The sequence below is a fragment of the Numenius arquata genome, chromosome 1, assembly GCF_964106895.1.
Source record: "Numenius arquata chromosome 1, bNumArq3.hap1.1, whole genome shotgun sequence".
Taxonomy (NCBI): Eukaryota; Metazoa; Chordata; class Aves; order Charadriiformes; family Scolopacidae; genus Numenius; species Numenius arquata.
The window spans coordinates 70,004,845-70,031,277 of record NC_133576.1 but is presented as its reverse complement, the minus strand read 5'-3'; the positions used below and the strand labels follow the sequence as shown (position 1 = coordinate 70,031,277).

The following is a 26,433-nucleotide window of genomic DNA, read 5'->3' as shown; positions in this document are numbered from 1 at the left end:
AAAGACTTTCTTGTGCAGTCAAGATTATTAATAGAGATAAAACACTTGTTTGTACCTGTTAATTTGAAGTCAGACGTCTTTATTTATTATTTTTTTTAAAAAGAATCCTGAATTCTATTTGTAAATCTGGAGTGACAGTGCTGACACCAATAGATACATACAGTTGTAAATAACTTAAGAGGAGAATCTGACTCAATTGTCTGAAAACCAGAAGTCAGTGAATAACTTTCTGTGGGACTTCAGTTTACATTCATGACCAGTAAGCTTAACAGACTCCAGTGCTTCTTCTACTACTCACACCCACTCCAGTTCAACCAGTACTCTGGTACCATTCTAATCCTGTAGAAATTTACTCTATTATCTGGCTTCTCAGGCTGTAGCAAGGCTGTGATCTTCAGAGGAATTGCAAACTCCAGACCAAAGACCTGAAAAGGGGTTTAGCCACAGATCTTTCCAAATCTCAAAATCAGTGGGAAAACAGATTGTCCTCCAGATGTCTCTCATCATTAACGTAGTATTTGAAATTAACATCCAATGAGATTACCTGCAAATTCTCCAGTTTGAGATTATCACCAATGTAACTAAATAGGCCAAGCTGCAGAGGAAATTTGGATGAAGCTTCACATTTGTAACAGATATGGGTTCTCAGTCACTGTAACTTAAGAGTCTGTAAAATGAGAATGTGATTAGCAATTTTTTGTGAACTTTGTAGATATGAAATGTTCAGTATGCAAAAGAGCTATCCTGAGTAATTAATTTATGCATCAGTTTTCTCATGTGTATTCATATGTCCATGAGCTGAGGTAACCTGTTATCTTCAAGGAGCCTACAGAAGAGGGCTTTTTTCTGTTTTTTTACTTCATGACATAATAATTTAAACTCGTATACTGGATTTAAAAAGACAAATGATGTTCATGTGCAGTGGGAATCTAAACAAAACTGAATTTGAAACCTTTCTTTCTCATTAAAGAATCAGAAAATAATTAAATCTAAGCATATCCTTATTTTGTTACTAAAATGATATAAGAAATGTATGCAATGTGCATAAACATACATTAAATCTGCAGGACATTTCAGCTTTCCATTTTCACCCAACATGCATGCTAGTAATCTGAATAGGAAGTTTATTAACATGTAGTGATAAATTGAAGAATAGTATTTCATATATGGCATCAAGAGATCAGAGTTTGACTTGGCATGTTTATGAACATTATTGAACAAGCTCTGTTTAAGAAACTAGAAGAAAACATACCCTATCCATTTTTTCTCAATGAATCTTAATTTCTGTTAGGCATCCCCTGATTTGGAAATCAATCTTGTATGTTTCCTATGGAAATACCTGGACATTCACATTGAGAATATATATGCTTCATTTCAAAATGGCCTTTTGACAGTTTCTTTTTAGTATTAGGCTTCCCAGAAAGCAATTGGACTTAGTATAAACTGATGACTTACTTAAGTTTTTCCATGTTGCATTATGGTTAACCACCCTATAGCAGGGTCCTCAAAGCAGGCTTCTTAGTTCAGTAATGTTCATGCCCCTTGCTAATATCCTCATTGCTAATCATAACTTGGGAGAATACATCCTGCTATAAGTTGAGAATCATTTTATAATTAACTTATAAGTAAGTAGACCATAATTAGAAACATAGAATGGTTAGAGTTGGAAGGGACCTTAAAGATTGAGTTCCAACCCCCCTACCATGGGCAGGGACACCTCCTACTAGACCAGGTTACTCAAAGCCCCACCCAGCCTGGCCTTGAACACTTCCAGGGATGGGGCATCCACAACTTCTCTGGGCAGAATTGTGTAATGTAACACAATTACACTGTGTTATCTCACTTTGTTTTTACAGCATCTTACCATGCTTCAAACAGGCAAATTAGACATATAGTGCTGGGTCATATATGGGAGGGAGTGTTGCAAAGGACATATTTTAATGACCTGAGTTTGAAGGATCATGTAAAGGTTCATCACTTTGATCATTTCAGAGAGATGAGACCACTGTTTTGTTGTTTTTCTCTGCTTTGCTTTGCTTTTTGGCACTTCATAATAAACCATCTTACCTAGGTCATTGCAGAAGAAGAAGAGAGACGGGACTTAACATTGTTTTAAGAATTCTTTCGGTGGTTCTGAAAACATAGTTATTTTTCTATATCGAGCTAGCACTGTTTCAATGTCTAATATTTCATAATTGACCAAGACCAAATCCAGATGGTTCGTATTATTAAGATAATGTTAGCACCTTGCTGGGCACTGGATGTATTTGCAGCTGCAGTAGGTTATGAGATACTGGGACACAAACCTGTCTTTAGTCCACTTTCTGACCTACTGGGTAGAGTAAGCTGGGGAGAAATTCCACTCTGAGGCAGAAAAATACTTTAAAGAAAGTTGGAGCAAAGGAAATGTTTTTCTTCGTATCAACAAGATTTTGGGGCAGAGATCAGTCAAAATTAGCCAGACTTTAAATTTTATTTCCATCTAGTGATATTTAGCCTTCCTTCTCATCAAAATAAGGTTGGCTAATCTTCTGTGATGCAATTAAATGTCCTTGAAATTGTGTGTACCTAAATATAAGGAAAGACAGTAAATTCACTGCCAAATAGCCTTATGGCCTCAAGGAAGTATGTACGGCTGTTCTCTTCTGTCAGAAGGCTCCCCCTTGCTCCCACTCATCTCAGTTTTGGATCTGAGCATGTTCTTACTCTACCAGAAAGAATTTTTTACTCATCCATCCCCCTGACTTCAGTTTTTAGATCTCTGATTGACACATAACATTTTTTAAACAAATGTGCTGAGAAAAACTAGTTAGGATTGTGTACTGGTTTGAGCCTGGACAGAGTTAATTTTCTTCATAGCAGATTGTATGGTGCTGTGTTTTGGATCTGTGACCAAAACACTGCTGATAACACAGTGATGTTTAAGCTATTGCTGAGCAGTGCCCCCACAGCCTCAAGGCCTTTTCTGTTTCCCACACCACCCTGCCAGCAAGTAGGCTGGGGGCGCACAAGAAGTTGGGAGGGGACACAGCCAGGACAGCTGATCCCAACTGAGCAGAGGGTTATCCCACACCGTATGACGTTGTGCTCAGCAATAAAAGCTGGGGAAGGAAGGAGAAAGGGAGGATGTTCAGAATGATGGCATTTGTTTGCCAAAGTCATCATTAAGCATGATGAAGCCCGTCTTTCCTGGAGATGGCTGAAAACCTGCATGCCAATAGGAAGCAGGGAAAGAACACCTTGTTCTGCTTTGCTTTACCTATTAAACTATCTTTATCTCAATGCACAAGTTTTCTCACTTTTCTGATTCTCTCCCCTGTCCCACTGGAGGGAAGTGAGTGAGCGGCTGTGTGGGGTTGAGCTGCCTACCAGGGTTAACCTAAAGTGTATTGCTGAGTGGCAATAATATCATTAACACCACCAAGCACTTAAAAGTGTGAATGATAAAAACATCAGAATTCGTACTCTGACTACTCGGGAATGTTTCATTTTCATTAGATAAGGGCAAAGGGACGTCACTTTAACTGATACTAAGGAAATTATTTTGCAAGGCAAAACGTCCTTCTCTGAGAGAGACAAGGATATGGCAGTAACCACAGTATAAGCTGAGAAGAGACAGAATGTGTTTTAGCTGAGTAGAAAAAGAAGGCAGCCATCTCCCACGTGTATGAGACTGGAAGAATCTGCAGGGTCAGGAAATGGGAAGACTTTTACAAGAGGCAACAACTGAAGATGCAAGGTTATGGCCTGAAATGACGTGGCAAATGTCTGTTCTCCACCGTGATTGAGAAAGGTGCAATAGGGAGACCTTGTGGGAGGAGAAGAAGAAATTTGCTTCAGCCATGAGGAGCTCACTGAGGTGGTGACCAGACATTGCCAAGGAGATCTCAGGTTGTGTTTTCAATTTGAATGGAAGTGGATAAGCCTGGATCAGAAATGGACTTGTGAATTTCAGCACAGAGGCAGCAGTTGAATTTTTGCCCTGCAGTCAGTAGGTCAGGTAGGTTAAGGAAGGGATGGAGTCTCTGAGATCTGTTTGAGGAGAAATCAATGGAGAAATTGGCACAAGCGACGCCAGTGGAATTGCAGCAGGCAGCCCACACTGAGCCAGAGATGAACTCCAGGCAGCAAAAGTAAAGAGAGCTCTCAGCATGCTTACAGATAAGAGGGAGAAGGGGGGTGAGATGGTAGTTGTGGAGGCAAGCAGGTTCGATGTGTGTTTTCAAAGGGGAGAGATTAAACACACACTTGTTTTGAGAGGAGGGAGAAGCCAAGGCAAATGACAATGCACAGAGAGGAGTAGAAAAAGAGGTAAGCAAGCACCAGGGAGAGGAGAAAACGGAATAAGTTGTTCCGCTTAACGCTTGCATCCGTTTTGCAGATCAAAACTGTGCTAATTTGGGAAGCAGTTTATATAATCCATAAAAATGCATTTTATTAGCTTTTTTTTTTGCTTTGAATCAGTGACTTCTAAAGAATGAGAACAGCCATAAATGCTATTGTCTCCACAGGCAGCAATTTGGAAATAGAAGATGCATGGTTACATGATAAGTGTATTTTCTTCATAAAAAATGTTTGCAAATCAGGTTTAAAATAAGGGAAAAATAACTTGAAAATATTCTGCACTTCAGAAAATAATAAAATGTCTTCTTATTTTCCCCTGGTAGGCCACGCAATGCAGATTACTTTATGCAGGAAGCTAAACGGAAGAAGCATAAAGCAGATGCAATGGTGAGAACATTTTCTTTCCAGTTATGTTGCTCCAAATTATTTTTGTAATGCAGTTCCTTCATCAGTGCAGTATTGCTGGGGTAATTATAAAATCTATTATAAGGATGGCTAGGCTTGTTAAATTAAGAAATGTTTATATAATCAAATGTTCATAGCCCAATAAACTATGACTTCACAAATAATGACTTACTGAGATAAAGGCCTGGATAAATAAAACTTTCCATTTATTCTTTTGCTTTAATTAGTAACTATAGTAATGGAGGCTGTGTAAGCGATCCACATACCTATCTTCTCAGTTTAACTAGCTGGCTAGGTCCTGTATTTGTATCCCCAAATTTGGTCTAGTGGCTGAGATATTTGTAGTTTTTTAAAGAGCTTCTTTTGGCTCTTCGGTGCCAGAAGAATCCTGTTTTCATAGCAGATGTTTCCTAACATAATCAGAAGCACACAAGGAATCTGTGTAACCCTAGAGGAACATCTTTCACGCAAAGCACTGTTGCAACAAACAGATTATTGGCCCTTGTTTTCACCTCTCTTAACAGTGTAGCCATTAAGAAAAGTGGGAATCTGAGGCTATACGGAGCACTAAAGAGATGCTTGTCTTTCCAAACAAGTGGGTGCAATGAAGTACGCAGTGCTCCAGGAGAGCTCAGCCTGGCCGTCTCTCAGCTTTCTCCAAGACCACGTTTGTCCAGCACTATGAATAAACTGGCACAGCCTTAAAAACATCAGACCTTTGGGATGGCAGACACAATATACCTTTCTATGATTCTATCATTAATATGGCTATTAATATGGCTCAGACAGAGCTCAGAGAGTTGTGATTAGTGGCATAGAATCTAGTTGGAGGTCTGTAACTAGCAGTGTTCCCCGGGGGCCAGTACTGGGTCCAGTCCTCTTAAATATATTCATCAGTGACCTGGATGAAGGGATGGAATGTACCCTCAGCAAGTTTGCTGACGATACAAAACTGGGAGGGGTGGCTGACACACCAGAAGGCTGTGCTGCCATACAGCAAGACCTGGACAGGCTGGAGAGTTGGGCAGAGAGGAACCTGATGAAATTTAACAAGGGCAAGTGTAGGGTGCTGCACCTGGAGAGGAATAACCCCATACACCAGTACAGGTTGGGGGCTGACCTGCTGGGGAGCAGCTCTGAGGAAAAAGACCTGGGAGTCCTGGTGGACAACAGGATGACCATGAGCCAGCAATGTGCCCTGGTGGCCAAGAAGGCCAGTGGCATCCTGGGGTGCATCAGGAAGAGTGTGATCAGCAGGTTGAGGGAGGCCATCCTCCCCCTCTACTCTGACCTGGCGAGGCCCCATCTGGAGTACTGTGTCCAGTTCTGGGCTCCCCAGTTCAAGAAGTACAGGGAACTACTGGAGAGGGTACAGCAAAGGGCTACAAAGATGATTAGGGGCCTGGAGCATCTCTCTTACGAGGAGAGGCTGAAGGACTTGGGTCTTTTTAGTCTGGAGAAGAGAAGGCTGAGGGGGGATCTGATCAATGCCTATAAATATTTAAAGGGTGGGTGTCAGGAGGATGGGACCAGTCTTTTCTCAGTGGTCCCCAGTGACAGGACAAGAGGAAATGGGCACAAACTTGAACATAGGAAGTTCCATCTAAACATGAGGAGGAACTTCTTTACTTTGAGGGTGGCAGAGCACTGACAGGCTGCCCAGAGAGGTGGTGGAGTCTCCATCTCTAGAGATATTCAAAACCTGCCTGGACGAGTTCCTGTGCAACCTGATCTAGGTGGACCTGCTCTGGCAGGGGGTTTGGACTAGATGATCTCCAGAGGTCCCTTCGAACCCCGTATCATTCTGTGATTCTGTCTTGCAGGTGGGAATAGCTGCAGTCCTGCCTTGCTCTGTCAGGCAGACACTTTGTTGTCACAGCAGCAGGAAAGACGAAAGGTGGCTCAGAGCCTCTGTTTCTTCACCTCTTTTTCTCAGCTGTGCAGAATGTAAAAAGGCCAAGGAAGCAGAAGCAGGCCCTTTATTTAGGACACCAATGCCGAGTTTTACAATTTACCTGACTTTATTAGTGCAAATTTCCATGGTTATTCAGCGGCATATTACTCCAAAGTGAGTCTTAAATCAGAAAATATTGTGGAGGAGTACGAATGGTGCATTTTAGTGTGTTGCTTTAAACAGAATGGAAAAGATCACTTAATATGCAACGGAAATTCCTAGCTCAAAGAGAAATTATTTTATGGTAGACTCCCAGAAACAGGAGGTGCAAGTATTATTCTCTGCTGCGCCACAAGTTTCCTTCATGAAAGTCACTTAGGCACAGTTTAAATAGCCTCCCATCAGTACTAGGTGATTGAAATATCCTTCACATTCAGCTTCCCTACACAGCAGACCAGCACCTTATTCACACCTTGTGAATCACCCTTTGCAGGTACTTCTTCTCCCTCCCTGACCATGCAGGGATCCTGGAGGAATCACCATATGGCCAAAGTGCCTCCAGGTACTTTGAATCACCTTGCTGGGCTCGATACCTCCTACTTTGGCACTGTGATACCTAACATAGGCACTTAGAGTGAGCAGCCTGAAAATTACTCCAAGTCTCTCTGCTCCTTAGTCCCCCATCTGTGAAATTGGGATAATAGCACTTCCACCTGCACAAGAGCGTTGGGGAGAGAAATATAATAAAAAGTTTGTGAAGTTCTCTGGTATGATCGCAATGGGAGTCATATAAGAACCTAAAATAGATTGAAGCCAGTGTGCCATTCCAAAGTTACTATTTAAAATCTTTATCCCTTGGAAAAGAATAAGGTCCATTAACCTTTCACTGTGTGCATCAGATTTCAACCAAATGCATCCAGTCCATTAATGGGCTTTACGTACCGCAGGAGTTCTGACTGAAGGAAAGAGAAGTCAGGACAGAGAGGTATTAGTATGATTCATCTCCATCTACATCAAAAATGAAATTCTGAGAGCAGAAAAGTGGTATGTAAGTGTACATATATGAACATTATGTGCATATTTGCATATACACCATCATTGAGGACATATATGCTTATATATCCATATAAGTACACAAATGCACACACAGAATCAAACAAGTACCAAAAATAGGAGAAGGAATGGGGCAAGGAAGAAGAATGGCAGAAGAAGCCAAGGGAGCAGAGCAGTCCCTGAAAGAGGAGGAAGATATAGCAAGCAAATTCCTGACAAGAGGACAGTGTGGTCAAGCAGTGCTGAAAATGATAGGGATAAAGAAGACCTGAGAACAGAGATGAGCCTTTGAATAAGAGTTAGCAGTCATAAGTATTTAATTCTCATTCTCTTAGTTTAAGATAATCATTACCTTTTTTTGTTGAGTGATGACAGACTATATTTGTAAAGACGTGTGAAACCCTTTTTAATGAAATCTGGAACAAAAGGCCTGATGAGTTTGTGGGATTTCCAGCATTGGAAGATTTTTGACAAACATCTGTCAGGAGTGTCCTAGGCAGAGTTGATCCTTCTTTGGACACAAGAGTGTGGACGAAATAACATCTTGTAGCTTTTTTCAGCTCTGCTTTCTGTATCTTACGATTTTCACTGGTGCACAGGGTTTGATGGGTTTTAGCTTTCTCATAAGAAAAATTATGAAGCTGAAGACATACCAACTTGTGTCAAGTTTACAATTCATGTTGAGAAAATCCCATCAAATGTAACCTAATCTTGATGATTACACTATTTCTCTGTGTCCTTATTTTTTCCCTCTAGGTGGAAAAGTTTGGAAAGGCACTGAATTATGCAGAAGCAGCACTATCGTTTATTGAGTGTGGAAATGCAATGGAACAAGGCCCAATGGAATCTAAATCCCCTTATACAATGTATTCAGAAACAGTTGAACTCATCAGGTAGGAAGGGAGGAGATGACCTCAGGGGTTACTCTGTCTGTGCAAACATGCTCATCTACATTATCACATAATTCCCTAGATACAGGAAGAGGGGAGAAGTGAAGTCCTCCCAAGTGCCTCGTCAGTCATATGTAATGTGTATGTATTATCTGTGATTTCTGTGGAAATTAAATCAGGAAACTGTGTAGAATGCAAAGGAAAAACAAAACAAAACAAAACAAAACCAAAACAAAACCCCAAAGCTTTTCATATTACTTGAGTTGCAAATTACTTTAAGAGTTTAGTGATATAAGTCCCATGCTACTCAAAAGAGAAAAATAATAATACATAATACCAAAACATTCTCATGGAGTGGTAGTTTGCAAAATGTTGCAACGTGTTTAAGACTGCATTTTAAAGGTTACCTGAAAGAAGATGTGAACGGTGATAGAAAAATGGACACTCAAGGTCCATTCGGTGTGTACGCTCCTACTGTAGCCAGTGGAGTCCCCAAAACAGTCCAGCTCATACTAAAGCTACCCCTTACATTTAGTCACCTTCATGGCTCTCCAAACAGGACAGTCTAGAATTCAGTCCCACCTGCAGTCCCTATGAAGAAAGTTTGTTTCCTAAGTCCTTTTCTCCATTATAGGCGGTAGTAATAGTTAACACTATTGACAATGTCAGTAGGTCATTGACCACAAGATCAAAATCATCCCAGCAGCTGAGTGAATCTCTCCGCAAGAGAGCGAGCCCAGTCACACTAGTGGAGAAAGCTGGACTGTCAGTGACCATGGCATCATTCTGCAGGACAGTCAACCACACAGGTCTCATCAGGACTAAGTTCATAGGAAGGAAAACATTTTAGCTTTTAATCATATTCATAATGAAGAAAAGCTTCTAAAACAATTGCATTCTTTTGGACTTGGTGTTGATGTGAATATTTTCTTACATGTTAACAATTCCATTGGCATTTTATTCCACTTAGGGCTGTCTTCTCATGCATTTCAGTGGACTGAGGCCACTTCTAACTGGAAGGTTATTAAACAAAATAAAATATTTTTTTCAGTAAGAGAATAGCACATCCCATCTCTGCAATTCTTCCCTTCTTTTTTTTTCAAAAGGCGGAAAGCTCTTTCTTTGTCTGCCCTGTCTTTTCTCATGGTACTAAATATATGGTCCTAACTCTGGAAATGAATTTTGCTTGCAGATCCATGGCTTTCAATAATGTGTGTAGCTGTGGTTGTGTTGTAGTGTGAATTGCTGTTGATCTCACTTGCAGCAGCTCAGAAAAATAAGTGGTTTGCTAGGTATGCCTGTTGAAACAAAATGTTCATACCAAATCTTTGCACAGATATCAGGATTGAAGTTTGAAAGCAAAGATAAGAAAAAAACACGAACAGCTAATTATAGGGAATAGGTATTTTTCTGGAAGCGAGCCCAGAAGTACTGTGTGTTGTCCTCACCTTGTCCATTGTTCAGGCATTCAGCTGGAAGCTGAGATTTCCAGAAACTAATTTGTGATTGCATAGCACATACGCTCTTGAAACAGCAGTGGTACCTCTGTAGATGTTTAATATTTATAGAATTTGAATGTAATGTCATACGAGCAAAAATAGCTCTGAGCCACATCTTCCCCCTCTGCTGTGCTCTGCTTAGAGGAGCAAATCTGGGTAGACACGCTCAGAACTGGCAGGGTGAGGGCAGCACCAGCTTCAAGGCAGGCTGCTGTCTGCCTTCAAACGCTGTGAAAACCTTCCTGCATGAACTCTGTGTAACTGGGTCTCCACAGCAGCCAAGTTATTTTGGTAGGACAGCATCACCTCACCAGCTGGGCTCCCCTCTGGTCTGATGGATGTTCAAGGGAGTTACTGCTGTTCAAAGAGCACAGGGAGGCACCGCTGATGGCAAAACAGCTCTGAAACACAAGCAGAAAAAGCGCGTATATGTCTGGTAACTTGAGCAAATATGTATAAGGGAGCAGATCAAATGACATTGGCCAACTTAGCTCTCCGATCAGTAGTATAAAGCTGTCTCAGTTAACTTACATTGGCTTTTTTCCTTTTGCTTAAGGTATGCAGTGAGACTAAAAACCCACTCAGGCCCCAACGCCACTCCAGAAGACAAACAGCTGGCAGCATTATGGTTAGTAGATCAAGATTTCCTCAAAAGGCTTCTTTTCTGCAGTGAGCGCCAGTTCTTGAAAATCAAATGCTGGACAAAGCCAGATAGGATTATGTTGTCTTTTGAAATTAAGAGAATACTTTCTGCTCTGGGAAGGTCCAGCCTTTGTATCACTGTACCAGGTCTGCATTCTGTCTCTGTAAATAAGCAATTCATACTTATTGACTGTGACAGGTCAGCTATGCTGCGTCAGTGTAATTAATTTTTAAATGCCTGATGGTTTGTTGTTTTTATGAGTGATGTACTTTTGTACCAATAGCTCAGTAATTTCTTTTGTGGCTGACATTTTAGGCTCAATAATCATAAATTATATTTACATTATGTGAAGGGGGATATGGTGATGGCAATAATTAAGCCTCTTGGATTACCTTCTAAATTGAGACTTCTAGATATACATGCATGCACCTTAGATTCTATAGGATGGTTGCTCATTGCTAGTAAAATACTAAAATGCTATTAAAATCAAATTTTAATTTAGTATCTATATAGTTAATACATAAAATACCTATTACATGGTTACTGATTCTCAGTAAGTGGACATTTGCAATCAGCAAGTGTGTTTTTAACATCTATTAACCATCTGTTAAAAATCCAAATGAAATGCATCTTTAGCCTCCATAAATAAGGAGTCCTAATTAATTATTTGTGTAAAAAAAAGAACAAAATATTCAGAGATGCAATTTTTTTTAAAATGCCCTTTCTTTGTCACCGGTTTACTGTGCCATCGGGAGGAGCACGGAATGCCTTCATGGCAATTGCTTTAAAAACGCTTAGGTGGGAAAATGACTGAAGAGCGGTTAAAAAAAAATATATAATAATAAAGCCATATTACGAAGGGCTTCTCAGAACTGCCGGAGCGCTTCAGCGTGTGCGGAACCGCATCCAAATTCACGGAGCCGCTGCATCTGTTTCAGCAGAAAGGTCAACGCGAGGGAAAGCAGACGGTGCCTTCTCTGGGCGATGAATAGCAATCTTAACTCACCGTCTGCCAGCCAGCAGATGAGCTGACACCATTTGCATATGTGCTGTACCTGTGAAGGTGACAGAGGGAGAGTTATGGTGGCTGCGAGGCCACCGCATCCCCTTGGCTGCTCCCAGCGCCCGCCGGGCGGGCTGCCAGCTCCCCGGCGCAACCGGCTCCGCTTCTCCTAAGCAGAGACTGTCCTCCAGCGGCCGAAGGCAGAAATTCACCTTGTGCTTTCAGGACGGGAGACAAACCGGCTGAGAAACCCTGGCTGGGATTTTATTTTTTATTTTTTTTTCAAAAGCAATATGCTAATGCGAGGGGTTTGCTGAGGTTTGGAGATGGGGACTACCCTGCGCTTCCAAACTCAAAGGCACCTTCTGGTGCTTCAGGTTGGCTCTGAGACTAAATGCCCCTTTTTAAAATAAGGCCTCTGCTGCCAAAGGAAAAGCAAAACACACCAGATTTTTTCTTCGAAAGCTGCATCACTGCGGGGCAATCCCACACCTGCTGATCAAAAAGCTTGCTGGGAAAAGGTGGTGGTCATTCTTGATACAGAAAATAGACCAGTACACCTTAAACCAATAGCAAAGGAAAGAATTTGTGTGTCTTGAATGCTGAATATCAGTTATTGTGATGTATAATTATAGTTAATAGCTATTACTTTCATTTAATTACATAGCATTAAAGGTGTGTGGCACTCTGCAGACTAACAAGGAGCACGGGGACAGACACTTCCAGTTATAGCACATTGAGTTTTTCAGCCTACTACTGGTTTCATCTGGGGAACAAGTCAGGCAGGTGGCCTAGGAATAGCCTCCAGGGTCCAACACAATCTCCATTCTGGTTTCCCCCAGAGGAGCTTGGCTGGTGAAATCTGGGCAGCTCAGAGGTTTCCCAGCTATCTCTAGCTGCTGGAAGAGACCACTGAGTGTACACAAAATACACCCATTATAACTCCAGTTCAATATATACAGGCTCCAGGCTATTGCAATAAAGCCCCAGGATAAGATACTCCAAAAGGCTGCCTTTGCATTTGCAAAAAGAAAGAGAAAAAAAAATGCAGATGTTGAGTTCCAGGCCTGTAATGACCTTTACGTCGGAGAGGCCTTTGGTCAAGTGTGCAGACTTCAAGTCAGAATCAAGACCTGGGAACCCAACCTTGCAAACCCTTTTGAGTACAGTTTCGTTGGTACCTCACTGGTAGCATTTGTCAATGTGACCTGTCCTGGCTGTAATACCTAGCCTTGCTCATGAATCCATGGCAAAGAGCAAAGTACTGTAAACAAATGGTGATAAAAAACGTAAGCAAGATGCTGTCAGCCTTCCACTCTGTTAGTTTGAGAATTTAAGATAATTAATTGGGATTTCTGTTCAGGGGGCATACTTTACCTTCTGCTCTCCCTTTTGTTCTAGTTACCGCTGCTTGGCCCTTCTGTACTGGAGGATGTTCCGACTCAAGAGAGACCACGCAGTCAAGTATTCGAAAGCGCTTATTGAGTATTTCAAGGTGCGTTCTTTATGACATGTTTTTAGATCAGTGTGTCATTATAGGAAATACAGCATCTTACTAAAACAGTAGCTGTGCTGGGCTTAGTTCTTCCCCTGTGAAGTCAGTAGAGTTTTACTGTAGACTCCCATGGCAACACCTGATCTCTAGTCAGTTCTGCTGTCTTCACAAGGGCCCTTCTTTGCAAAATACACACCATGCCCCTTCATGAAGGATGAGAAATTTATTGTACTAACAAACAGGTATTAGTCTTGGTCGATTGTCTAGTGCTATCCAGCTCTGTTGCGAATAGGTTTTGCAGATTTTGCTCTAAGATCCCCTCCAGGATTACACTTCCCACTAGACTACCTGTGAGTTGAAGACTTTGATTTAGATCAGCCCTCAGCTGAGGGCTTCCACTTAGCAGCACCAATAAGTAGGACAGTGCAGTGGGATGTGTCCTTACCCAAGGAACTGGCAAACAGCCCACGCTGACTTCAGTGGGAGTTGTATGAAAGCATCAGAGGGCAACCAAACTGCCTGCCATGTACTTGACATGGCACTGCTAGCTTCCCCATCCTGCTTTGCTGTACCTGCTACTGCTTCCATTTTCCACTCTCTGCCAGGTCCAAAGCCTGGTTATTTTGAGTAAGACAGGAAGTCATTCAAAGTAATGTAATCTTTCTCTGAAAGTATCTCAAGGAACAAAACCTTTCAGGTAGAGCTCATCTAGCAGTCAGTCCATCGAACATTTCATCTCCAAACACAAAGCTAGCCTTTATCTTTCTAATTAAAAAAAAAAATAATATGTACATACAAATACATAGGCACAAGCTGTACAGAGCACAAGCTTTAAGACAAACTCTTTTGGGGGACCTGAACGGCCATTTGTCTTTGAACAGAGGTCTCATCTGTTGGGTTTTTTTGCAGAGGGAGGTACCTTGAAATGAAAAGCATCCATCCTTTGACATTTTGTTAATAATAAAATTCAAATACAAGCATGAATGCTCATGACCAGATTCTGAACACATGAAGACAGTGAAGGAAATTGACAAATCTGTTATTGTCAAACTGAAATTGAAGTCACTGTAATTGCTTCTAAAAATTTAGCAATATATAATTCAACATGTTATGTTTCTCTAACAATGACTTGATTTCAGGGGAAAGAAATATGTGCCTATTACAGCACTTTATTTTTCTTTACCAGTTCAGAGAATACCTGCATTAAGAACAGGCTGGTCAGGCTTTCAACCATGTAAAATGTCTCTTACTAGAAGACAGAACTGTTTCACAGCAAACATAAAATGGACTTATACTCTGCTATAGCCAAGATGAGCTTGGTTTTTTGCAGAGCCCCTGCTGATTTAATGATAGTGTAGCTTCACATTAGAAAGTATTCTCACCTTTGAGAGAAAAAAAAAGGAAAAAAAATCCATTTACTATAATTTTCAGTGGAAAACAAGCCAATTCTCCACTCATTTCATATTTGATATCTAAAAGCTTTCAGAACCAAGTGACGTGAAATGCTGACTGCATTAAGCACTTCCACATATATTATCAATCAAAGAAAGATTTTAAACCTTGTCACACATATTTGCAGGTAAAATTAGACACACTTTTCTTTCAGAAAATAAAAAAAATTATTTAAATCTTCTTTTAAGTATTTTATTTTCATTATAAAAAAACATTAATGCAGCAGAGAATTAAAAAGAAGCCACAGGTATTCAGGGGCTAGACATACTTGAGAGCATAAAGAAATCAGGAGAATGGGTAGTATTAAACAAAGTGGGATAAGAAATGGTCCCTTACAACATTACAGTCTTTAGAATCCATACCCCTACCTTTCTGGTGCAGAACTGAGAGGAAGCTGGAGTAATACACCTAAATCATGAGAAAAAAAAGCTGTGGGAAGTTGTACAGTAAGGCAGAGGCTGGTTACATTTACAGCAGAAGTATCCTTGACTTCACGTCAATTTTCATATTTTCCTGCCTCTAACTGTGTAAGTAAATAACATGTACTCAGTTTCCACTACACTAGAAAGATGAAGGCCAGTAGTTCTGAGACAGATCAGAAAAGAAAAAAAAAAAATAAAAGAAACTTTTCTGTATAAGGAGCAAACGCTGAGGATTCCCAGCTTGGTTCTATTTAGGATGGTAAATGAGAACTTTTCATTTTTTCCCTTTCACACCTCAGCCTTTCCTGCCAAAAAAAAAAAAAAAGAAAAAGAAAAAAGAAAACCCACTGAAGGAATAACCCCCTGTGGGACTCTCCAGAGCTTATTTTTCACCCCACTTACCTGGGATGTAGAAGGCCCAGTGTCAAAATGCAGGAAGAATGCCAGGGCACACACAGCACTGATGTGACCACTGCTAAAATACAGCCAGTTTTGGTGTGCGCATGAAAGATGTGGGAACACAAAAGCGGTTCAGAGGACACATCAAAACTGAGAAAACACACTTTTTGAAGAGAGGCTCAGGAGATGTGTCCAACTTCCTGCAGAGCAGATTAAGAGAGGATGTAATCATTGCATATATAGATATGATACAGAGATACATATATAGATAGATACAGCTGATAATACCAGGTGGCATACAGTATTGCTGGAACTGGACCAACAAAATCCAAAAGCTAGCACTGAAGTTAAGAAAATTAAGTCTTGAAGCTCTGAAACAGAACTTGTTTTCCTAACTGTGAGGCCTGCTGAACATTGGATGCAGGACACAGGAGAACAAGGAGGATAAATAGTGTCTTAGGATTTCTATATGACTAGCTATCCTTTTAAAAAAAACAACCAAACAAACAAACAAAAAAACCAAGAAAGCTTCTGGTAAAAGTTCTATGATTGGTGGAAAAGGGAAATTGTGGATTGAGCATCCTGGAGGATTGCTCCTGGCCTTGAAATCTGTGAAGCTCTAAAGCCCCTTTTTTATCATTTTTCCTTCCTAAGCCATGGGAGACCAAGAGTGTTTGTACTGCTGTGAACGCTTGTACCTCCTGCAGCTTGCAACACCTGCAGCCTTGTATTTAAATGATATCCGTAAACAGATCTGGAGCTGCACAACTTCACTTGGTCTCCTGTGGTTGTTGAGAAGGGAGGGTTGTTCCCCAGCACACAGTTATTGGGATGTATGGTTCCAGGGGAGGCTGCAAGGAGGTCACTTTTCTCTGCAGAATTAAAAACTGGCCATTGCTGAATATGAGGCTGCAGCTGGGACAGACCAGAAAAGTTTTGTTTCTTAGACTTCTGGTTTTTACATTCTTCTTTCTCACAGGCCCAGGATTAAATCAGTCACTTGGGAGAGGGAAGGAGGTTTTGGGTCAAATGGGCAGGAACCTGCCAGTAAATACCCACCAGCTCTTGTAGATTAACTACTAATATCATTTTAGCTATTCAGTTTCAGTTATTGCGGACACCTGAATGTCTCCTACTCTGTAAACATAGGGTTTGTACAAGGTAGTCTCAAGCAATTTAATTCTTTAGCCTAAGCACAGTATACCAGTGGGAGTCTTAATGACTGCAGGTGTACAAGAGATCACACTAAATGATCTAATGTCCCCTTCTGGGGGCTTCTGGGGAGCCCTTCAGCTAGAAGAACCACAGGTCTACAAATGCAGTCTCTCTGGTCCTGTGAATGTTGCTGTATTCAGACTAAGGGGAACAGCTCCTAGAGGAGCAATCGTGAGAGAGATTCATGAGCCTGGTGGTTAAAACACCCATCTGAGCTGAGGGAGCCTCAGATTCACATCACTGTGGTCAGCCAGGCTGAGCAGACTTGCAGTCTCTCAGGTCCTAGGAGAATCTCACTTGTCTTTGGGGGCAGGAGAGTAGGAGGAAATTCTTCTGGTTTTCTCTGTCACAAGGAATTCCTGCCTAAACCTCACAAAGAGTCCTGGCAGCGCTTTCTTCTGAATTCCCAGGATTTCTGTGAAAAGTTTCAGTTTCTACTAACATGTTTTCCTAATCATCCCCCGTCCCAGGGTGTTCAATAGACTGTGATTTGAGTCTGTGCTGCAGCACTGCTTCATCGCAAACTAGGCTGAGTGGGCTTATTGCATCATGAGACTCAAATTCTTCTATCTCCACAATTTTTTCTTTACATTTCTTTATTTTTGTACTGTTTAATGTTCTTCATTTCATAGTATTCTATAAATTATATGCATTGTGTATTATTTTTTCCTTTACAGAATTCATCAAAAGCTGCCCAGAACCCATCTCCTTGGGGTGCCAGTGGAAAGTAAGTGGCACAGAAACTTACATCAGATTAACAGTCAGAAATTATATTTTCTTACCTGCAGTATGTTCGGATACTTTCATGTTTTTAATCCCAACACCTTTTGAGTAACTGTATTAACATCTGTTTCCAGGAGCACAGGAACTCCATCACCCATGTCACCTAGCCCTTCTCCAGTAAGCTCTGTAGGATCCCAAGGGAGCACAGGGGCCCCTTCCCCGTCTCCGATCATCAGCATCCCGCAGCGCATTCATCAGATGGCCGCCAACCACGTCAGCATCACCAACAGCATCCTGCACAGCTATGACTACTGGGAGATGGCTGACAACCTGGCCAAGGAAAACAGAGGTGCGTGAGTCAAGGCAATGGACTATTCTAGAAGACTTGTCACATGATTTTGATCAGGCAAATAACTATTTTGATAGGAATCCTCTCTGCAAAGTAGGACTGCAGAGGCGATTTTTTCTTCAGTCTGCTCCTAGTCTTTTGCAAAACAGCCCCAAAAGGCAATTCTGATAGCTGCCTCGCTCAGAAGCATCTAATTTTTTTCTTTATTTGGCCAATCAGGACTGGTGACAGACAGGTCACAGACATAGCTGTGGGTAGGATTCACTGCCATCTGTGTTACTCTGGAGAGAAAGGTTTGTGGGAGGCAAGGCAGCTTCCTGCCCCACAAAGTCATGGAGCTGGATGGAATGTGTTTAGCCAGACCATGTCATAAAGGAGGAGCATGCTTCCTTTCTGCAGAAGGAATGAACAGCCCCTAGCCCTCCCCAAATCTGAGCAGACACAGATGGGATCGAGGTGCCTCACTCCCTCTTCAAAGCAAACTTCTCTCAGCTGAACTGCTTTCCATGAGCAAATGCCTCAGCACCTGACTTGAGAATAAATTATTCTTTGGTTTTCTGGCTAATTTATGTATTTAAGGCAGGGACATGGGCAGGATCCAAATCAAAACGAGGACACCTAAGCATAAGTGTGTATATATGAGCTGGGGGGGTAATCTCCAATTGCAGTTGATGGAGCTTTGTTCAGTACAAACAGCAGAGCTTGGAGAGCTGTTCAGTTCACCCAGAAAGGGACACAGGGATACAATTCAGTTGCCTAACCATAGCTACCAAATGCTACTTGAGGTATCCTCTCCTGCACTGCCACTCCAGAAGTCCCCTGTACGTCCTGTGTTAGATCTCCCAGTCCAGGCTGTACTTATGAACTGTCTGAGGGCATCTTAAGTGGGCACTACATGCCTCTAAGCAGGCAACTGAATTTAGTCCTTAATGGCTAGTTAGCCAAATTACTCTTTAGGCAGGGATGACCATGTTGTACAGGCCTCTATTTGTCTGTCACAGTAGCTTAGATACCGAGCGTATTTATAGATAGATGCTTGCGTGTAGACTTTTTGATTTAGTTGTCCTTAATCTCAAAATAAATCTTGCCCAGCATATGTTTGCTTTATCAAGACTCAATGGAAATTAATGAAAAGCAAAGCTGAAGAACTCGCTGTTTTGTTCTTTAAAAAGAAAATTGTTGTGCATCAGCCTGTAACATCATGAACCACAGGGCTTTAAAATTAATCTCACCAGCACTAAACTTTCATTCCCATGAAATGTTCATCTTGACTCAATTTGCAAGAGAATAAAATCTATTAAAGGGTGACAAGTAGCAAATACAGCTTCGCTCTTCTGATGCTGAATTTTTTTTCCCCCTGTAGATTTTTTTAACGACTTGGATGCATTGATGGGACCTATCACCTTGCACAGCAGTATGGAGCATTTAGTTCAGTACACTCAACAAGGACTTCACTGGGTGCGGAATAGCGCCCACTTGTCATAATGACTGTGTGCCATTCACATGGACAGTATACCTTTCGTGGATAATTCAGTTATTCTGGACACTGTGCTACAGAAATAGTCAACCACAGCATTGATCCAAACAAAGGTGAATATTTCTCCAATACTGAGCAAAATTTTTCTGAGTGTAGACATGTATGTGTGCATATGTACAATATACAATGATGTCTCTTCAGAATTAATTGTTCTGTACCACTCTCCAAACATTTTCATACACTAGAAATACTAGAAAGAACTGATCTTAATGCACAAAACGTACCCTTACTATTCGTGTGCTGAAAAACTTAGAAACCAAAATCTCATGGGTTGATTGAACCAAGTGCAATATGCACAGATCCCTATTCAGGAAAGCTCTCAATAGATTCTTAACTTTAAGCTTGTACTGAAATCCTGTTGGCTTCAGCAAAGCTTAAGCACATACACAAGGGCTTTCCTGAACTGGAATGAATGAGGGTAAATCATAGACATGGAGAACTTTTACTGTGACCATGGACACGTCACAGACGTTTCAATATTAATGTGCCGTCTCCCTGTTGATTCCCCACGGGGGCACACAGAGGAGTTGTGTAGTCCGTATTAAGCTGGAGAAAGCCGGCATTCCTTCATGTGCAGTAAGTTTCAACAAATTGCATGCATTTCTTTATCTCCTGTCTTTTTAAATAACTTTACCTCTTGTTCAGCTCCTCAGCAACAGAATAACCTACAGCATCAAGCAAAAAGCCTGAAAACGGATATGCTGATAGCAAGAGCTTAAAAGAGATGGTGGGAAATTGCATTCTGTTGCTGTCAGTAAATAGATAAATGAAAAAATATGGCAAACTGCAATCCACTTAGAAAAGAAAATGTGTTAATTTCAGATGCGAACACACAGGGAGACAGAGAGATACCTATAACAGTTGTTGGCTTTGGATGGGAAGGCTTCATCCCACAGATTTGGACTTTCATATCTTTTTCATCTAGCAGAAGCTTGCAGCATTTTCTTCTAGGCTGTATGGGAGCATTACATGCAATTTCCTTTATCTGGAAAGCTGCGTTTGCTGCTCATCAGGCTATGAACTGTTTCCTATCATAATCCTCTCACTCTTCATGCATAATCCTCAACTAGGCTTTAACGTTTCTTGATTTATGGGATGTTTTCAGTTCCTGTTGACAGGCTATGTTTTTCATGCCAGAAGAATTAATCCCACAATAATTGGAGTTTAATTTGGGTCAGCTGAGGTCAAGGCCAGTTCATATCGACTGTACTTGCATTCAGTGCATTTTTGTTCATTTTCAGAGGTTTCCACACATTTAGGTTTCTTTTTCTGTATTGGAAATATATTTTTTTGCAATCAGGTTCGCAGCCTTTACTCAAGTCAGCAGCTCTGGTGACTTTCAATGGACTTTTCTTGTCTGAGTCGCTGTTTGGATCCTTTGATTGTTGTTTTCTAATCTAATTTACTTATATATGAAGGAAATGTAAGTACAAAAGACTCTTTCAGTAGAAGATACAAGTAGAAGTAGCCACTGATATCAGTGGTTGATTGATTGGTCCTTGCTGCCTTTTCTTCAGCCCCCTCCATTTTTGAAGAGCTGCGTTTTGGAAAAAAAAAGATACCAAACAACTCGGCACGTTTTCTCTTTCTAAAACATCTTTGGTAACACAGGCGATATGTACCCTGTGGTAAAGAGCGGGCTTGAGAGCACATCGAGCCCCACGTACCTGCATTTTTTTGTCAAGGCTGCTTACCATAACTCCAGCTCTTGCACAGACTCGGAGCATTCACACTTTGAAGCAGCCTCAGTGGGGTAGCTTCCGAGGGACTGCTCAGCCCCAAGCCATCCTGGGCCAATATTTATGTGCCCGTTGGTGCTCAGATACTTCCCCCTCAAGAGAAGTCCTGAGCTCAGGCTGTGATCACCTCTTAGCATGGACTTGAGTGTTACAGCATGGCTGGCTTTAAGAGTGAACACGGACCTGCCTTTAAATGACAACCTACACATCCTCCAAGTCCTCCTGTCACTCTTAACTCTGGCTGTTACCCACCCCAGAAGGAACACAATTTATTTGGTCACAAGTACCATGGAGAGCTTGATTGGTGCCTTTCTGTTTATCACTTGCCTGATCTCCGACTGTGGAAGTCTGTTGTGATTTACCATTCTAGTAGCAATGGATTCTGTCAGCTGCTTCAATGCCATGTGAAGGTACTGTGGGATTTCTCCTCAGATCAGGAAAGTGAAATTCCAGTTAGATTAGCTTCTGTTTTCTTTGACGGTGCCTATGATGTTTATCTTCAGATAAGTTTGGGGGTTTGGGAGCCCTTACTGCTATTTAATGTTGAGAAATTTTAGAAGTGACATATATTACTTGCCTTAAATGGAGTTTAATTTTATTGCACATATGGCATTTGAGTTTCAAATATGGAACTTTGAAGCATGTTTATTTTACTAAGATCAGGATATTTTTCTTAATCACGATGAACTCTTTATATGGATGTAATATGTCAAGAAACTTCAAAGAAACACAAGAATTAATGCTGTCCTGTTGTAACATTTCCAAGTACTAAGGATCTCTTGTAGATGATTGTCCTTTCTTGTACATTGTTCTTAAATTGAATTATTCCAGCTAAAATACCCATTGCTTCCAAGGAAAAACACTGGTTTTTTAGCTTTTGTGCTGGCATCATTTGTGTTGTCTGATGAGCACACTGAGCCTTAACTTCTGGTGGTGTAACAGGATGAAATAGCAGCCATTTAAACCAACTAGACATATGGATGTAGACATGGATTAGAGATTTTGGCCTTCTCTACATAGGGTTCCTTGCAGCTATGATTATTTTGGTGAGGTTATTTACAATACTCTTTTGTGCAGACTATTTGCTGTATATGGTTGCTGCTCTTTAGATGACTGAATGTGGCATGGTGACAGCAAATACTTCATCTCATCTTTTTAGGGCCTGGTCTGGAAAAGTGCATGTGGCTTTTAGGTCTGGTCCAGTTGAGCATATGTTCCCCCTTAAGAACCTGAGTAGTCTTAGGCACTTCACCATGAGTTGAAGGTGCTCTGTGTGTTCTGGATGGGACCAGAGCAGACTGTCCTTCTTTGAGGCTCCATGAAAGACACTGTCTTGTTTTCATCTGTTTTAAAAGTCCAGGAACATGCAGGCTTCTTTACACCATAGCAACATTCAGGTTTGTTTTGGGAAAGTAGTCATTCTGTACAAACCCAGAAGGATTATTCCTGGAGGGAGAGGATTGCTTACAAACAGAGCCTTCTGAATCAGGTAAAGCAATGGGAATGGATTCAAAGGACCATGTATTGCAGGTGGATGCAACAAATAGCAGCCTATAGGATCCTCACAGACAGCAAGATCATACAGACCCCTTGGCCTTAATCCTTTATAGTATTCCATAGTGGCATGAGTGACAAGTAAGAACAAAGCATATGCAGAGGTTCAAGTGTGGCCAAAAGCCAAGCATAGTCCTCCTTGTTGCATGGCAGGATACCCCAACCCCTTGTTTGCCTACTTCTTTTATCCAAACATCACAGGGCTCCAAAGGAAGAGATTATAGTGAATAGAGGACCTTAGGTAAAGGAGGTTAAGAAGATCAAGCCCTAAGTGTAGATAAAAACACATATGTATATACTGTAAATCTAAATAGTAATAAAAGTCACTCAGCATGAAGGATATTACTAGTGCCTACCATTGATCATCAAGTACTCATCACTGAGCAGCCATATCACCTCAGAAGTGCAGTAACTGTTATCAAAATAATTTGTGCAGCTAATTAATTTATAAAAAATGCACCTTTGGGACTGTGCCATAGTATCTCTTTTGTAATACAAATGTTCAACCATTTTTCATGGCTACTGATTCAAATCTACATCACCGAAATTTCAGGATATCCTTTTTTCCCTAGATGAGGATATATACTTAGACCTGGCTAATCTGTGCTTAGTTTATCTACCCAAGAGACTTTAGTAGTCACCAGCCTTAACGCATGTACAGTATATACTATTCACTGACTTAGTTGTAGGTTTTAATCCAAATGAAATTGGAATTTGAGAAATGACTTGGATTAATGGCATCTGCCTCAGATATCCTGCAGATGTGACATTGAATGATTCATGATTTTAAGCAGGAAAGGTTGAATTTTATGTAAATAACAGTGGATGAATTCCTTGATCTTTTTACAAGAAAAAAAATTTTAAATGAAAAGATTGTCGAAGCAATAGGTTTTCTAACTCTCCTAAATTTTCCAGAGGGTCATGGGTTCATGGTCAAAGCTATATTAAGAACATCTCCTCCTGCAATATGCCTTGCCTTTACATAATCCTCTTAATGTTTAATACGTCAGAAAGAAATGTTTCTTTTTCACAGTGATAGCAACATTTTCCTCCCCCAGTCAGGGAGAATCCTCAAACTAAAGAATAAAATCTCCTAGCACAATAGAAATACAAATGATGCCTGAAGAATATGGGCTTGTTGAGATAACTATAGAAGTTTGGCTGGTGCAGACCTAACATTCCTCTCGTTTTGGTATCTTTTTGTTAGCATTTACATCACATATTTGAACTCATTGTGTTTGAAACTAGAGAATTAGTCTGATTTTCATGTCTTAAAAAGGCGTGGTAGGTCTGATCACTATCATAATTGTTACATTAGCTTATGTGCTGTGCACGAAGAACTGGGAAGGCATGTAACCATGGATAAATTTGTCAGAATGCATTCAGAAGAGCATTTGGATGACCTTATGTCTAGTCTGTCTCAAAAACTGGAGAACAGTGTCTCTCACCCAATATTGTTAGCATGAAAATCTGGTTACTTCAATGTCTCTCATAAAGCTTCCATTTGCCTTCAATAAGGCCGAGACTCTGTTTCCATCGTTACTGGTTGCCATGCTGTAAATTGTTTTTAAGGTTAACAAACTGGTGAGGCTGCACCTCGAATGCTGTGTCCAGTTTTGGGCCCTCACTACAAAAAAGACATTGAGGTGCTGGAGTGTATCCAGAGAAGGGCAACAAAGCTGGTGAGGGGTCTGGAAAACAAGTCTTATGAGGAGAGGCTGAGGGAGCTGGGGTTGTTGAGCCTGAAGAAAAGGAGGCTGAGGGGAGACCTTACCGTTCTCTACAACTACCTGAAAGGAGGGTGTAGCAAGGTGGGGGTCGGTCTCTTCTCCCAAGTAACAAGTGATAGGACAAAAGGAAATGCCTCAAGTTGTGCCAGGGGAGGTTTAGGATGGATATTAGGAAAAAATTCTTCACTGAAAGAGTTATCAACCATTGGAACAGGCTGCCCGGGGAAGTGGTTGAGTCACCATCCCTGGAGGTATTTCAAAGATGGGTAGACGTGGTGCTGAGGGACATGGCTTAGGGGTGGTTTTGGCAGTGTTTAGGTTGATGGTTGGACTCATCTTAAAGTTCCCTTCCAACCTAGACAATTCCATAATTCTAAACTGGGAAAGTCACTTTAGGCCCTGTTTGTGCTTACCTCATGAAAGCTACATAGAAGGAAAAAAATCTAAGATTTGGAGCACCCAAGGCTCCGTCATTCTTTCAAAAAGACTATGGTTTTCCTTGGTGAAAGAGACAACATTCAGCTGGGGCTATTTCTTCAAGCAATTCCTCTGCTTCCACTTGCTGTCTGGCTCTATTGCTCTTGGTAGTCCTCAAGTATGCCTGCACTTCCAGGAGTGTTTTCTACTTTGGCAGCCCAAGCTACCTTTCAAACAGGGTGCTGGAACATCTAGCAAGAAACCCACAGGATGCATAAAGGGCCTTGCTTTCCCCTACAAAATCAGCAGCAAATATAGCAAGGCTCCCTCTCTCTTCTGATCTGTGTAGCTTGAATCTCGCATGCTGTAGCTTGAATCCCAGCCTCATCCCTGCTGCCCTTAAAGGACTCCAGAGGGTCCAAGGAAAACAAGAGAATGTCAAAAAAATGGGGATTTCCTCTGTCCCAAGGCACATCTTCCTTTTTGGGAGTGAATATAGAGAACAGAGTGGATCATAAGGCACTCAGGTCTCATGTTTCTCATATGTACTAACAGAGGGATACTTAACACTTATCTGCCTCATAGGGCTTTATGAGAATTAATTAATGTTTGCAAATGACTTTGTATCCTCAGAAGGAAAGTGCTGTAGAAGAGCTATGGAAAAAGCTGTTAAGTACACTGGATGAATTTCACCCCTGAGTCCAGAGCTACAAGACCCTCAAAATCCTTAAATACCATGTAAGCTCTCAATGTAAGCGCCAGAGTACATAAAACTTGTGCTTAGCACTGAGGTGAGTCACAGCCTAGGTGAAATTGCCATTCCCAGAGTATCTATAACTTTCATCCTGGTAGAGAGGAAGAATCACAACAGTACATAATGGGACAAACACCGTAGGTTAACCAAGTGCTGCTTAGCCATCCTAAGAATTTAACATCTTTTTATATCTTTGAGCCACTTTGTATTTCTGTGAAAGAAATTTGCCTCCCCAGTTGTTTCTCGTAGCAGCCTCAGAAGTGTTCAGATCATTTGTTATTCCAGATCCAGCTTCAAATAACTTCAAATCAACGGAAATTTTCTTTTAGAATGGTGCATTGCAGAGAGGACTAGTCGCTTAAAGAAACATTTTTTAAAAAAGTCTCTTTCATAACAAAATGTGTGTCTGTCTGTGATGCATATTACCAGTAACTGAGCTGGGAAGTCAGAGATATGTTGGGAGCACAATAGTCATGGAATTACCTTCCCAAATCACACCATCATTAGCCAGCAAGCCCAGGTCAAAATCCCAGCTCTTTTCTGAGACGTTACTTCTAGAAGTCATCAAAAAAGCACTTCACCAAGGATCGAATACAAGTCAAATCAAGAAAATGTTTCCATTGCTGTTAATGTTATTCAGGCAATACTAACAAATCCTTCCTTCCTTAGCACTAGTTATCCGTTTCTCTTCCATTTGACATTCTTAGATATGGAATTCTCACCCTGTCAACAGACATGAAAGGAAACACTTCCTGCAGGAACAAGCTAGATATAGATAACATTTACCAAAGGACAGGTCCTTCTTAGTCTTTTTCTTACTTCCCTTTTGGAAAATATTTGTATTGAAAAATTATATTTTCATTTGCAGTTTAGATTTATCACAGAGTCAGAGAATGGTTTGGGTTGGAAGGAAATT

At 41.1% G+C, this 26,433-nt stretch overlaps 1 protein-coding gene across 1 annotated transcript in view; it reads left to right on the top strand.

Moving 5' to 3' along the window:
• Positions 1-19,271, top strand: part of AFF3 (ALF transcription elongation factor 3) — a 286,394-nt gene extending 267,123 nt beyond the window's left edge. Inside the window, exons 15-21 of the mRNA XM_074149518.1 lie at positions 4,668-4,731; positions 8,453-8,589; positions 10,642-10,713; positions 13,133-13,226; positions 17,392-17,441; positions 17,572-17,786; positions 19,150-19,271. Coding sequence (XP_074005619.1) covers positions 4,668-4,731; positions 8,453-8,589; positions 10,642-10,713; positions 13,133-13,226; positions 17,392-17,441; positions 17,572-17,786; positions 19,150-19,271 — 754 coding nt within the window. The remainder of the gene's footprint in view (positions 1-4,667; positions 4,732-8,452; positions 8,590-10,641; positions 10,714-13,132; positions 13,227-17,391; positions 17,442-17,571; positions 17,787-19,149) is intronic.
• The last annotated feature ends 7,162 nt before the right edge of the window (positions 19,272-26,433 follow it).